The 15,385-nt window shown below is 38.6% G+C and overlaps 1 protein-coding gene across 4 annotated transcripts in view; it reads left to right on the forward strand.

Annotated features, from left to right (window-relative positions):
- The window catches only part of AIMP1 (aminoacyl tRNA synthetase complex interacting multifunctional protein 1), a 63,140-nt gene extending 47,819 nt beyond the window's left edge, over positions 1–15,321 (forward strand). For all 4 annotated transcript variants that reach the window (XM_024206573.1, XM_024206576.2, XM_024206574.1 and 1 more), the window contains exons 6-7: positions 2,659–2,827; positions 14,080–15,321. In XM_024206573.1, the coding sequence (XP_024062341.1) occupies positions 2,659–2,827; positions 14,080–14,246 (336 nt within the window). In that variant the 3' untranslated portion in view covers positions 14,247–15,321. The remainder of the gene's footprint in view (positions 1–2,658; positions 2,828–14,079) is intronic.
- Positions 15,322–15,385: the final 64 nt, after the last annotated feature.

A 15,385-nucleotide genomic window follows, 5' to 3' on the forward strand; every position in this document is an offset into this window, starting at 1 on the left:
AGGGAGGCCCCGGGAGACTAAGGGGAAGCGCGGGGCCAGGGTGAGTGAGAGTCCGGCCTGGCCCCGAGTGCAGGCAGGACTCAGTCGGGCGGTAGGGAGAGTAGGGGGGCGGCCCGCGGGGCCAGGCGGCGGCTGTTCTCCCCCCCTGGGCAGCGGGACTCGGGAGCAGCTGCTGCTGCAGCTCCCACTGCCGCGGGGGAAGGAAGCGGCCGATGGCCAAGCTCGGCGGCTGCGGCTCTGGCACCCGGGCCTACTGTGGGGACCCAGCAGCGCGCACGCTGCGCCCAGCCCCTGGCCAGTCGCGTCTGGGCTGCTGCCCAGCTGGTGCTATCCCGCGGCGGCCCCGTCCCGCTCGGGTCCCGCAGGGGAACGAACGGGGCTGGGCTGCCGATGCCTCCGCCGCGGGATAGCACCAGCTGGGCAGCAGCCCAGACGCGACTGGCCAGGGGCTGGGCGCAGCGTGCATGCTGCTGGGAGCTACAGCAGCGGCTGCTCCCGAGTCCCGCTGCCCAGGGTGGGAGAACAGCCGCCGCCTGGCCCCACGGGCCGCCCCCCTCCTCTCCCTACTGCCCGACTGAGTCCTGCCTGCTCGGGGCCAGGCCGGACTCTCACTCACCCTGGCCCCGTGCTTCCCCTGCGTCTCCCGGGCCTCCCTCCAGCGCTTGTGGAGGAAGGGTGTGTTTTTTGTTGTTGTTTTTTTGCCCCGCCCCCGCCCCCGCGTCACCCTACCGCCCCCGCGTCACCCTACCCCCCCCGCGTCCCGATATTTGACTTGGGTGATCTGGTCACCCTACGCGTGCCATAGGTTGCCTACCCCTGTGTTTACTGGAATGAGAGGCACATAAAACAATCATCTTCTTGTGTGTATCCAGAAAATGTTTAGTTTTGTTAATGTCTTCATGCCCATTCTTTAAAGTTTCCTCTGAATCATCATCACATGTGGTACAATATAAGAAAATAATATAATGAGAAACATTTGGAAAAGTAGAGACTTAGCCAGTCAGAAAAGGATACTAGTTTGACTTTACTGGAAACATTAATGGAAGAAAACCATCTGGATATTTAAAGTTTACAAGTGCATACATCCTTTTCTAACCTGTACCATTGTACCTAGAAACATTATTCATGAACTCTTCAGAATATAAATAATATTAAAGCTCTCTGATCACCCACCACAGCCACTGAGAGGGTGTATGAAGAAGGTAATTCAAAACCCTTCCCATTTCCATTTTGTTTCAATCTAAATGTGGCTATACACATCCACAACATATTTCCATTTGTTTCTGAACTGCGTCACCTTCAGTGTTAAAGGCTATACTGTCTATCCCAGGATTGTTTTTGTAATCAGTCAAAACCAAGTATGAATAAAGATCACAAAACTATTGCAATGTCCCTTTTATTCTGTACATCTGTCTATCTCGATTTGTTATGTAGCATTCAGCACCAGGCTATCTCAGATATTTGCATTTCAGATATTTAAAACAAAATAGAACCACTGACATTTACATCATCATATGTTTTGGGGGATTTACTTTCATAACAATGGCTTAAAATATACAACTTATGTACTGTATATACCCAGTAGATATAGAATATCAAGAATATATTTAAATTGTCTATTTTCCATTATTCCTTCTTGTTTTCAGGGATTTGTATCTTAATGCTAAGAAAAATTGCTTTTTTTTTAAATTTTCTGTCTAAATATTCAGAATGTTGCACATGTGTAAATTTTTATTAAATTCAAAAGTAGTCACGTGGTGTTGCTTTAAAAAGTTATGGGTTAATATACAAAGATCTCAACCTGAGAACAATTTTTTGTGGGAAAGGGCAAATTTGAAGACATTTTGGTTTTATTTAAAAATGTTCTGCTTCAGTTTTATTCAACTTAAAACATTTTTGGGGGGCAAAATATTCTCTAATGGGGTCTGGTTGCAGTGCTTACTCTCATTATTATTTATTAGTTAAGAAAAACACAAGTGTTTGTTGTTTTAAATGAGCAAGTTGCTGTGTGCAGTACATATCGCCATTTTCATTTGCTCAAAAAATTTCTATTGTCTTTGGTATTTGGGCTGAATAGGAATGTATGGCACAGCTGTAATCTGCATCCTGAAATTTAAACCACCAAAACATTTTTGTTATACATTTTTTCCTTTTTATATACTAACTTTAATTTGTAGTAGTTTTTGTTCGTTTGTTTTTTTTAAAGGAAATTCCTCTGCTAAGAGCACTGTACTAAAGATGGCCTAAAGTTGTGACCCAAAACAACAAAAGCATGTCAAACGAGTAAAATATGTATTATCTAATATTTTGGCATATCAAGGCTCAACCTTAGAGACTTTCTTATTGTACCTTGTTGTGTTTAGATGCTGGAGGACAGCCTAGAACATTTCATCCTTAATTGGCTATTTCCTGGCTTTTATTGACTAATAGCCTAAAAAGGATTAAAGAGTGGTAATTATTTCTGGTGTATTGTTGTTGTTAGCATAGTTACATGTACACAAGCAATATCCAGTCTACTGTGTACATGCATATTACATGTATTAAGCTTTCTCCCTCATAATCCTTTTTTTTTCTATAATATAATAACTCCCAAAACCCTAACTCAATTTCCTTACAATTTTTTTTTTTTTTAATGAATGTCTATTCTTTTTTGTGCAGATGCAGAACCGGATGGTAGTATTACTCTGTAACCTGAAGCCTGCAAAGATGAGAGGAGTGGTATCCCAAGCAATGGTGATGTGTGCCAGCTCACCAGAGAAGGTGGAGATCCTTGATCCCCCCAGTGGGGCTGTTCCTGGAGAAAGAATCACTTTTGAAGTTTTTCCTGGTAAGCAATAAGTATTATTGGGGAAATGGGGAAAAATGCGTAGCCAGGAACTTGCATATCAGTATTATAAATTGAGTTAAATGTCTAATTTAAATTACAGGCATTTGTAATATTTATGTGAAGAATTCATATTTTTATAAGAATACACTAGTATTCTGTGAATATGTAGCATAAAGAAGGATTAAAATATCTAACTGAAAGCCAAAAATTGGGGATTGTGGGAGAAATAATAGCTGTCATACCTAACACATAGTGCATTTTCATCCATAGCTCTCTTTATGAATGTGGTAATTTTCAATATTTCCATTTTGCAAATGGAGGCGTAGAGGCATAGACAGGCTAAGTGACTTGCCCAAGGTCACATAATAGGTCAGCACCAGACTTAGTAATAGAACCAAGGTTTCCTGACTCCCAATTCTGCATCCTTCACCTCATAAATATATGCACAATGTTTTCTGGGAAACATCTATTTCTGTACTGACAGCCCAGTATGGTGTAGTTATTATCTTCTAGTTGCTCACAGATAAACATCACACAGGTAGTGGTACTGAATGTTTCTCCACCCAGATGTCTCATCACAATTCTGTCAGACCCACCACCTGAAGCTGAGAGGGATAGTCAGTTTCCACTTCTTTTCTGGGCTTCTCTTGACTCTATCAGCCAAAATGCCAATTTATTGTTTGTGGTGGTGGAGCTTATAACCTCTATGTCAGCGGTTCTCAAACTTTTATACTGGTGACCCCTTTCACATAGCAAGCCTCTGAATGCGACCCCCCCCTTATAAATTAAAAACGCTTTTTAATATATTTAACACCATTATAAATGCTGGAGGCAAACCGGGGTTTGGGGTGGAGGCTAACTGCTCGCAAGCCCCCTGTAATAACCTTGCATGGTTATGTCATGGGTTCAGCTGAACCCCAGACTGGCAGTGATGAGCTCCACAGTTAATTATCGATTCCCGGAGCCATCCACTGTCAAGCACAAGTTGTCATCTTCTGAAAATGATCATCCAGATAGATGTGTATGTGTCAATACTGTCTGATTCCTTCCTACAATAACTGTTGCTTAAAATTGGGTTGCTGTGTGTTGGAAATACTGTGTTTATCTCACATGCACATAGCAGCCTTTTTTTTTTTTTTTATGTAAGCTATCATGTCTCTGGCACTTTTCAGCAGTGCCATACCTGACACACTACTTAAAAGCAGGGCACTCTGCTTCTTGAATACTTACCTCCACAGCATACCTTTTATATACATACTTCTTAATGTAATCTTCTGGTACTTACAAAAAATATTTTGGATGGCATGTCACTAAGGAAGCCAAGTCTCTGCACTAATGCTTTTCTAATAGATGAAATGCACATTTTATTAAGACTTAGCTGCTGTGCCTTATTGCTGTAATTCAGAATGTATTAAAAATAATATCCTGTTTAAAGAGGAAATAAGTATTGCAGCATTTTTTCTTTTAGTTTTATATATTTAAAATATACCATTTTATTGCTTAAGATATATCACATTCACTATAGATTACCTATAATGTGAATTAAAGTCCAGAAATCTCCAATAATAAAAATGACTTTTGTCTTCACTGTTTCCTTTACCTTATAGTATTGATCAGCTGCACCCCAAATCTGCTGTTCAAGTGTTTTGTGTTTGAAGGGTGAAGAATTTCTAAAGAAAATGGTTACATGGCAGTCTCAAAATATAAACAGAGCTAGTCATTACAAATATATCATAAGAGATATGCACGCTTACGTACCATGAAAAATACTTCATAACCTTAAACCAAATTAACTCATTAGTAAATGCCAAAACTGGAAAGAAAACAAAGTTGCCATATATTAACCACTTTTTATTTTATCAACAAAATAAGCAGCCAGTTATTTTGTGAAACCAAGGAAATCCCTCGGATGAAACATCTTAAGTCACATTCTTTTTTTCAGATCTTGGATTCCTCTTGCTTTGACATTTTCCAAGTGTGGTGTAGCTGGCACTCTGCTGATTCATTTTGTTGGAAAATGTGCTATTTAATTATGGCAATCTATTTAACAGGCAGACTTGAAGAGTGCAAAACACTGAAATTATCTGTCTTTAAAAAAAAAAAAAAAGCTGTTGTGAGAAACACATTGTTGTGAATAGAAAACGTATATGTGTTCTTTATTACTCATCGTTTCCAAAAAATGTTCAAACTCCCTTATGCTATCAGTTCTAATGGACATGCAGTGGGTAGCACAAGCTGCAGAATAAGCTTTGCTAGTGTGAAAATCGTAGTGACAGCATCATGAGGGTCAGCCTTGACTTGTCCTTTCTCTTAAGCATATTTTATGCTGAGTCCAAACCCAAAAATCGGGTGTTCATGCATATTGATATTCTATTGACATAGTCTCTTTCTGGAAAGCTGTATTATAAATTAAATGTGATGTGATAGTTCTAAACCTCAGGCCTGCCGCCTATGATAGAAGGCTTTATATGTTTTACAACAGCTTCCTTCTGATAGGAAGCCATGTGTCTACAAAGGTGGTAAGGGTTAGGGAGGCGGAAAGTTAGAAGAATCCTGCCAACCCAGTTGTAAATGGTGCCCCTTCATTGGCCTTACATCCTGCAACAGTTTTTTTGTCCTTCACTATCATCAACATTTGTTTGGTAAAAGAATGGTAGATTGAACCAAAATACAAAAGTAAAAATTTCTGGGGCACGCAGAAGTGTGATTCATGTGACCATTTTTCCCCATTCCTTATCCACCCAAGTCCTACCCATGTAAATGTTTTCCATCCCCAATGTTAAATTACAGAAATACTGGTTCACATACTATGAATCAGAATTGTAGTGGATATATGGATGTTATGGCTGGTAATTTCTTCCATGGGCTACCTTGGAGCCTATCTCTAACTTTAAAGAGATTTTAAAATCATATCCTTCTAAACTGCCCCTCCTACAGATTAACCTTAGTGAGAATGTGATCCTACCTATGTCCTATGTGAGCTGTGTATTAGACTGTTAGCTATCTCTTAAGAACAGTGATCAAAACAGTAAACATTTAACCTGGAACTGTCCCACATTGTGGCTTCTTGCTAAAGCTACTAAAGTAGTGATTTTATTTTTTTAAATCAGGTGGGTGAAGTGTCTCCCTTGGGTTGACTCCTGCATTAGCTGCATTATCTTTATTACCCATTGTTTCCAAAAAATTTCAAATTCCCTTATGCTTGTGGTAATCCTGCTGACAGCTTTGAGGGGTCAGCCTTGACTTGCTCTTTGTCATGTCATATTTTATGTTGAGTCCAAACTCATAAATCAAAAATAATTTATCAGAACTGACATTTGAAAATGATCACAGAGCTATGGAGCTCTGTTACATTGCATCCTGTCTGTTTGTTCACACCAAGTCACCTGCCCAATGGGGCACTTCTGTAGCAAAACAGTTAGAATTACTTTTAAGGAAACCTTCAATCCATCATTAGATTTCCAAAAGTCTTTTCCTAGTGAGAATCAGCTATGTCCGCCTTTGTTATAAAATTGTTCCCAGGTGTTGGTGCATATTGATATTCCATTGACCATTCTGTTTCACAAAAGCTGAATTATAAATTAAATGTAGTATGAAAGTTGTACGTTAGAACTAAACCTATGGCCTGCAGTCTATGATAGAGCGTTTGGTATGCTTTACAACTAATTCCTTCTGATAGGAAGCCAGAGACATCTGGGGAGCTTTGATAATGTCAAATGAAGATTTTTACAACCATTTTATTTAAAAAAAATTGACTTCTGAAGATATACATTTTAGCTAAAGAATATGGGAACTACTCCCTAAAGCACCAATGAGGAAAAAAAAATGTTCAGAAAAACTGGTAGCTACAAGACAAAGCCAATAACTGTTTTTGAGGATAACACCATTCATTCTTAACAGCACAAAATAGACATTCTAGAATAGAACCAATCATTACATATGAAAACATACAAAACAGATAAATAAATATGAGGAAAGGCTAGAGTAAGCCAACTTGATATAAAAGATATTCTTTTGCTAGTTGTGAAGGAAACACTTCTACATGACAGTTTTTGGCAGGAATCAAGTGTATTTATAAATCGCAATAAGGTAATTGGTATAAAGCAGCACACAAGATGAAAGGAATCATGCATTCATACAGTATAAATAGACTAAAATTTTGATGGATATTATCAATGTTTATTTTTAAGCTTTTTTTCTATTTTTATCGATTTTAAATTTTCAGTTTTGCAAAATTGTGTTTTAAGCTTTCAGATTTTGTCCATTTAAATTTTCACAGTTGTGGGAGATTATGTGGGATCAGACTGTGGGGGGGAGTCAGACAATAATTATTTAATGACAGCATATGTTAAGATTTAAAAAGTTTAAGGTTTATAACCATTAAAACATAAATTGTCTACATATCATGTCAACAAAGTTTGTGTCCTCAAATCAAATTCAAGTTCTCAAGCAGCATTTTTCTTGCTTTGCCTACCTATAAATTTCAAACATCATCAATGGAAATATTTTTCCTCAGTTTGTGTGTATTGTGAAATTGACATTTACCATTAAAAAGTCTAATCCTTCCAAGCCTAAGTGTAAATAATATATAGCGTGGAAGGTTTGTTTTATTGTTTGAGTAAATAACTTGCAAGACTTCACATAAAATTTAAATGTAAAACAGATGTAATTTAGTACATTTCACTAGGTTCATTTTTAGGGATGAGGAAGTAGGACAGGGGAGAGAGTGCTGATTTAATCACAGTAAAAAAATACCTGTGAAACACACAAAGACAGGCATGTACATTATCCCCAAGCTTCTGCAGGGCAAGTTACTTTATCACTGATCCTGCCTACCATGATGAAAGCTTTGTTCTGAATCATTAGGTAAGTCTGATTCAGTGAGGGCAAGTCTGCACTACAAAATTAAATCGACCTAAGTTATGTCAACATACAGCCACCACAGTAATTAAATCGCTTTTGCATGTTCACATTACACTCCTTGTGTTGTCAGTATACATCCTCCCCAGGAGCGCTTACTCTGATTCAACTGTCAGTGTGGGACAATGTGGGATGGCTTCTGAAAGGCAGCAACAATCGATGTAAGCAGCACAGTGTCTATACTGACGCTGCGTCGGCCTAACTACATCCACCTAATCACTTCGCCCCTTGCAGAGGTGACGTTATTAAGTCGGTGTAGTGGGTGAGTTACATAGGTGGGAGCTACGTTTTAGTGTAGATGTTAGAGTTAGGTCGACGTAAGCAGCCTTACATTGACTTAACTCTGTAATGTGGACCAGGCCTGAGAGCCTGACATTATCATACCAGCTTTTCTCCCCATTGTCTTTAGCCACCAAAGTTTTAATCTGCCAGAACCCTGATGACTGGTGAACAGTCTTATCAGAGTTGTTTCTAATGGCCCATTGACTGAGGCACTGTCCTAACTTTTGGGTCACATTGTTAGCAGTGGCTAAACAAATTACCAGATGTTGGAGGCTAATTATTCAGACTGTCATATATTTGTGCATGCAGTTTTGACTGCCTCTTTTGTGCTAAAACAGGGATCGGCAACCTTTGGCATGCGGCCCGCCAGGGTAAGCCCCCTGGCGGGTCGGGCCAGTTTGTTTACCTGCCGCATCCGCAGGTTCGGCTGATCGCGGCTCCCACTGGCCGCTGTTCGCCGCTGCGTGCCAAACATTGCCGATCCCTGTGCTAAAAAATTCAATCAGGTTCAACCATTACTAGATTTTAATTTCTCAAGCAGTGAAGGGCTGGTCCTTTGAGTCCTCTAGTCCAGTGGCTCTCAACCTTTCCAGAGTACTGTACCCGTTACAGGAGTCTGATTTGTCTTGCATACCCAAGTTTCACTTCACTTAAAAACTACTTGCTTACAAAATCAGGCATAAAAATACAAAAGTGTCACAGCACACTATTACTGAAGAATTGCTTACTTTCTCATGTTTACCATATAATTATAAAATAAATCAATTGGAATATAAATATTGTACTTACATTTCAGTGCATAGTATATGAACAGTATAAACAAGTCATACGAAATTTTAGTTTATACTGACTTTGCTAGTGCTTTTTATGTATCCTGTTTATAAAACTAGGCAAATATCTAGATGAGTTGATGTACCCCCTGGAAGACCTCTGCGTATCCCTAGGAGTACACATACTCCTAGTGGTTGAGAACCACTGCACTGGTCATTAGAAGATTGCTTACATTGTGTTTGGTTATTCTTATGCAGTGTTCAATCTTTGATCATTCTAAATGAGTGCTGGGGATTATTCAGCAGTTGATTGCTTTGTCTTTATCAACGTGATAGTTGCTTATACATGTGTGGCTGTTTCAGACATCAATTAATCCCTGATGGATTTCACTACTTTTAAGAAGGTTCCCTAACCCAGTGTCATCTTGCATTATTGATAAAATCAGCACTGAATTCTTTGCTGTTTTAAATTCATTGTCTAATGGCAATAAATAGCAGCTGTTCAAAACTGTAATTTACACATAATGTATGTGCTGAACCTAAATTTTAAAGACTGTCTTTATCACCTAAAATGTGAAGGTTGCCCAGGGCTGCACAGAGGATTCAGGGGGCCCGGGGCAAAGCAATTTCGGGGGCCCCTTCCATTAAAAAAAGTTGCAATACTATAGAATACTATATTCTCGTGGGGGCCCCTGCGGGGCCTGGGGCAAATTGCCTCACTTGCCCCCCCCTCTGGGCGGCCCTGAGGTTGCCAACTGTTAGTCACTCAGATTAAAAAAAAAGACCCAAGTTTATATAATTTATCTCCTAATTTATGTCCAAGCAATTAAGTGATTTTGCAGATTTTCTTGTACTCTTTTTTCAAACCTCAACTGTTTTTAAAATGAAATATCTTGATTTTGGAAATAAATGTATGTTGAGATATTCAAAACCTGACAAGAAGATTTAAACTCAGTTCCCATTAAAATTAATGGGAGATGTGTCTCCTACTTGGCTTTTGTATACCAAAATCTCAAGGTTGGCTTAGTTGCTGCTTTCTTAAAAGCAAAGCTAACCAAGCAGTTCAACAATAGCAGTATCAGGACTATGGAACTCAGGTTATTTATTTCAAATTCAGTTTAATTTCCAAGACTAGTAATAATAATTTTAAACACCGATAGATTTTAAGTGAGTAATTTAAACCACGAACATTCAGTTTGAGTCACTGAAATTAAAATAGAAAGGACAGCTGGGTCTGATTTTAATTTGAAGACTGAAAGCTTGTGTAGCAGCAGCGGCAACAACAAAAAAGCAACCCCAAAGCAGACCCAGCTGTCCCAAGTCAAGCAGAGTGGACTCATGTTTAAAAATAACAGACTGATACTTCATATAGTGAAGGGGAGTTTTTTGGGAGGGCATTGGGTAACTTTCCATGTTCATTTTAGTTGTCATGAACATTAGCCATTTCCGATTTAACAACGTTTACAACTTACAATTTTTTTTCCTCTGCAGAAACTGGAGAATTTCCTCAAATTCCCCCCTTTCTGTATTTTTAGAGAATATCTTGCTAAGGGACATTGGGCTATGCAGTCGCTATTAACAACTGTAATTAAATTTTACTTCACAAAAATGAGAAAGTAGTCTTACACCTTTCATACCCAAAACCACAAGAAATTGCAACTTTGAAAGGGGTCTTTTTCATATTAAGAACTTCATAAAGTTTACATTCTACTTTAGTGAAATCACCTGCTTGATGAAGGTCATAGCAAATGATTCCACACACATACAGACACTCCCTTCTCCTCCACCCCACTTCACAGACACAGTCATTTTTAATAGTTACACAATTTGCAGTAAAATCCTCCCTTCTCTGTAACAGTACAATAGAAGCTTTAAAAAAAAGGATGGAGAAATGCTGCAGCAACCACAAATTTGTCACTTGAGATTTATGGTTAAAATACTAATTTTGGTCTAAAAACGGTTCATGTTTCAATTGATGGTTAACCAGTTACAAGAGAAATTCAGATTATTATAAACCTGCTGTGCAGTGGATAGTCTGTATAAACAACTTCCTTTAATCAAAACTTTGGTATATGGATGCTTTCCACTTTTTGCTCAGTTACCTCTCCCAGTGATAAGAAACTAACACCATTGTTGTAAGCTCTATCTTCAGTCCTACATTTTTTTTCCCCAGTGGTAAATTAATGTATATTTCTGTTAAATTGCTTCGAGGTACTGAATCACATTTTCCTTACCTTCTTTGTACCTAGGTGCTGTGATGATGGCAGCATTATAAAATCCTAAAATAGATTCTAATGCAAATCACTAAGCTGTGGTGGGATGGAAAGATCTATCTACCACAATTACAGTGCATAGCCAACTGGCTTCTCTTTTGTGGTAGTGTTGCCTAGTGAACAGAACACTCAACTGGCAATCAGAAGCCCTTGATTCTGTTCCTGGCTCTGCCACTCACTGCTGGGTGATCTTGGGCAAGTTAAATTCATTTTATGTACCTCAGTTTCCCTATCTCTGCATAAATTGGGGGTAATGATACAGACTGCTTTCTAAAGAGCACTAGGTGGCATTATTATTTTTATCTTAGGTTTTTAGTACTTTGATAGTACTTGTACAGTTTGATACATTTCATTTGGTTCTTTGGCAGATTCAGCATGTTTCACATCCATGAGAAGAGGGTGGGAAAATCATTGTGACCATAATTTTACTCCATTTTATTTTTAGATATCCTTTCAGAGGATTATTTGTCTTATGAGAGAAAGGGATGCAAAGCGGCAGAGTACGGGAGAGGCTCTGGTAATGTTTAAAAGTGGTGCCTGTGCTAATCTAATACAAGCTCACCACAGATCCCACGAGAGCTCAACTTGGGATTCCAAAGATACCCTTAATAAGATCCAGAAAGTGTTTGTGTAATAAAAGTCAGATTTTAGTTTATCCTTGAAAAATTCATTTGCTTTTTGTAATATTTGGGGAGTGGGAGAACAAGGTAGATTTCACCTTCTGAACAGTACAATTGTTTAGTAGCTATTCTGCTTAATAACTGTTAGTTGGTATATATCCATTTTGGTATAAAGGAATGACTTTTTGTGAATTTAGTACAGGACAGTGTTCTAGATTTTTTTTTTTTTTTAAAGCATACAGTTAGTTCTGCAAGTGTTAAGACATTGATGTAATTAAGCTCCATTTGTGAGAAATAATTTCTGACTGGTGCATTGAATCTTGGCACTGTCACAGGCCAACCTATTCAACAGAGAAGTTGGCCTGCAGTGGAAGCCCATTTTTAAAAAAAAAAAAAGCTATGGAAATTACAGAGTCAGACCCAGGCTGAAGTAACTTTTCTTTATAACTATCAGCAAGGGTACACGAGCTGAGCACCCAGTTTTCTGAAGTGTCTAAATGACAAAAATTATCTGGCAGAGTTGGAATGGCAGCTGTCCACTCATCCATTTGAGGACAATGGCTTGTTTTTTCCCTTCCTTATGCATTTTGGGGCCCTCTATTATTCTTCTCTTGCTTAATGACTGTTCCTCATATAAGCCAGTAAGAACCTTATTTCACGTGCAAGATAATTGTTTGCCTTTATCTCACCATCACAACTAAGTAGTATGTAGCTGTTATTGGCTAATGTTAAGACTAGACCTGTTGGTTAACCAGTCAAGGAAGAGAACCTCATTGCATTAGGACATCTTCCTGACTGAATTTGTTGAAGTCTTTCTCAAGAGCCTGATTCCCCACCTCCCACACTAAAGTCTTCTTCCTGAGCTGGCAAGGACTGAGTAGAGGGGACGGAATGAGAACATGAAAATGCTTATCACTGAAGTATGCTACCACAGAGAACATAGGAGTTTCCCCTTAAGGAGAGCACAGCTTGTTGATGAGTCATGTGGGTTCCTAGCACACTAGCTATTGTGCTACCTTTTGGGGATATAATTTTTTCCCCATAAAGTATATATGTGCTGTGAATTTTGAAACATAACATTTTAATTGTATGTGCAATAATTGGGCTGAATTGAGACTCTTAGCAAGTTGAAATATTGACAGTGAAATGGCATTAATTCCCCTGGAGGCTATTTATTATTAAACTGGGCCCTAACCCAGTGGAAATGTTTATAATTTCCCTTGTGCTCTTCAGTCTACTAACATGAATCTCATAAAAAGGGTTAAAAAGACCCCAAGGCATTGTGGCTAAATGACGGAGTCTTGTTTTACTTTAGGAGATCTGAAATCCATTTGGTCTTTGCAAAGGAAAATAAATGATACAACGAATTGATTGTCGTGCTTTATTTATATCATGAAAGATGATGTTGGCACGCAGCAGTTCATTCAGTATAAATCGTTTTTAAACTAGCAACAGAGGAATTTATTCAGGTTAATTTTTTGGTTTCCTTGTCATTTTTTAAATGGTCAGGCAAGAAATGCAAACAGGACGAATATTTTGGAACAGGTATAACATTTATTTTTTTTGTTCCACTATTCATCCTTTAGCTGTTTGCAGCATTTCCACAAAAGTAGGTGAAAAAAGCTAGTTAGGTACTTCCATGGCCCCCTTTATCTCACAATCTTTAATTATTTATCCTCACAACACCTATGTGAGAGTACTGTTTCCCATTTTACAGATGGGGAGAGGAGGCATAAAGATGTGACTTGTCCAAGGACACACAGGAAGTCTGTAGCAGAGAAGTGAATTGAACATGGGTCTCTCAAGTCCCAGGGTAGCACTCTAATTACAGGACCATCTTTCTCTCACCCTCCACAGTTGTCGATTGTCTGGGTGCCTTTCACATTTACTCAGCACAGATTTCATATGCCTACACTGTCTAAAACAAATATATAAAACTTCGCTGCCCAGTGCTGTAGATGAGCCTAAGCCTGCCTGGACAATGTGTTCCTACATTCAATATTTACTTTGTGTTTCTGACATATCTCAAAATCATTAAATAAAAACTTTTTTCCCATTTTTCCTTTGTAATCCCAATGCTGACACAATGTTACCTCCTTGTGATTATGTATTGTAGCTAGCTATGTAAAATTTTCTTCTCTAGGGACCTACAGTACTATCAAGTAAGGATCCGAAAGGACCCAACCCAAAAAATACAATTAAGATTTATGATCTTGACAGTTTTCACTCTGAGGCTTGATGAAGTGACAATTTTTTGGCAGCCAATATCACTTGGAACAAATTCTCAAAGGAAAATGTTACTACACTCTCTCACATGTACATACAGCCCATACTCTTCCTTTTGTTTCATGTCTGCTACTTGTTTTTTTATTTATTTATTTAAACAGGAGAACCTGAGAAGGAACTTAATCCCAAGAAGAAGATCTGGGAGCAGATTCAACCTGACCTTCATACTAATGACCAGTGCATTGCTACATACAAAGGAGTTCCATTTGAAGTGAAGGGGAAGGGGGTCTGCAGGGCTCAGACCATGGCCAGCAGTGGAATCAAATAAATAAAGCCAATTACTGAGAAACTGGTCAGAGGCTTAAATGGAAAGCAGTGCAAGCACAATAAAGACATGAATATAAACCCCCCCCCCCCCCCCCCCCCCCCCCCGGCATGACTGATTCATTTTTCTTTTATCTCTTCTTCTCCAAAGGTATGAATGTGTGACTGACATTTTCAAAATACACTCATTCATCTTGTTCACTTTGCAGATTAGACTAATTAAATAATGTGCACAGTTATTAACTAGGTAGATTAAATGTTTGAGCCTTTTTCAATGGAATAAGGGGTGCAGATCCTGAGGATATTTGGGCTTAGTTTAGAAAGGGATGGAGAAGTACTCTACACTCTAAACCAGTGGTTCTCAACCTGCAGCCCAATCAGCACTGAGCTGCGGCTCATGTGACATCCTCAGGGCCATACAAGTAGAATTGGTTGCAGCCCACAATGATAAATAGGTTGAGAACTACTGCAACCCACAGAGTTACTCAGGAAGCAGGGGCCTCATGGATAAAGGTCTCTAATGCCAGGTATTCAGGTAGTGTAGAGTTAGTGATCTGACAGTGGATAGGTGGAACTCATGATATGTCAGAGTCCTCTGCCCGTGTAGTTTTGGGCTGCTCCTAAGCAGAGACTTCTAATTTAACTGAAGTGAATGTGGTGGATCATACCCGTAAATCATCAGTGAAGAATAGATTCTGACCAACAAAATTAATTTAATTCAATTTTAGTACTGCACTGATGCATGAAACAAAAATCAAGTGAATCCATTTTTGTATTTTAACTCCTACATGAAATTTCTTCAGACATACATTGTATACAGAATCACATACTTTACTGAAACAGGAACAGCTAATTTAATTTTTACACTTTAAAATAAGCTATTTTACTGCATCACATGTTAAAAGGAAGTAGCCACAATTAATATAAAGTCATGAGCTGACAATGGCAGCACTATATCAATTCACAACTAACCTTTTCAAATCCCCAATAACTGTTTAAATATACTTTCAAGTGTTTGTGTTTCATTTACTGTCCATCTATTGTCTAACCACTGAAATAATAAAATAAATTTCTCAGTCTTTGAATTTTCCAGATTTTGAACATCATCCATTAAGCTGGGAAAACAACAAAATGACAATGATA

Source organism: Terrapene carolina, unplaced genomic scaffold, assembly GCF_002925995.2.
Source record: "Terrapene carolina triunguis isolate 2854851 unplaced genomic scaffold, T_m_triunguis-2.0 Scaffold706, whole genome shotgun sequence".
NCBI classification, from domain to species: domain Eukaryota; kingdom Metazoa; phylum Chordata; order Testudines; family Emydidae; genus Terrapene; species Terrapene triunguis.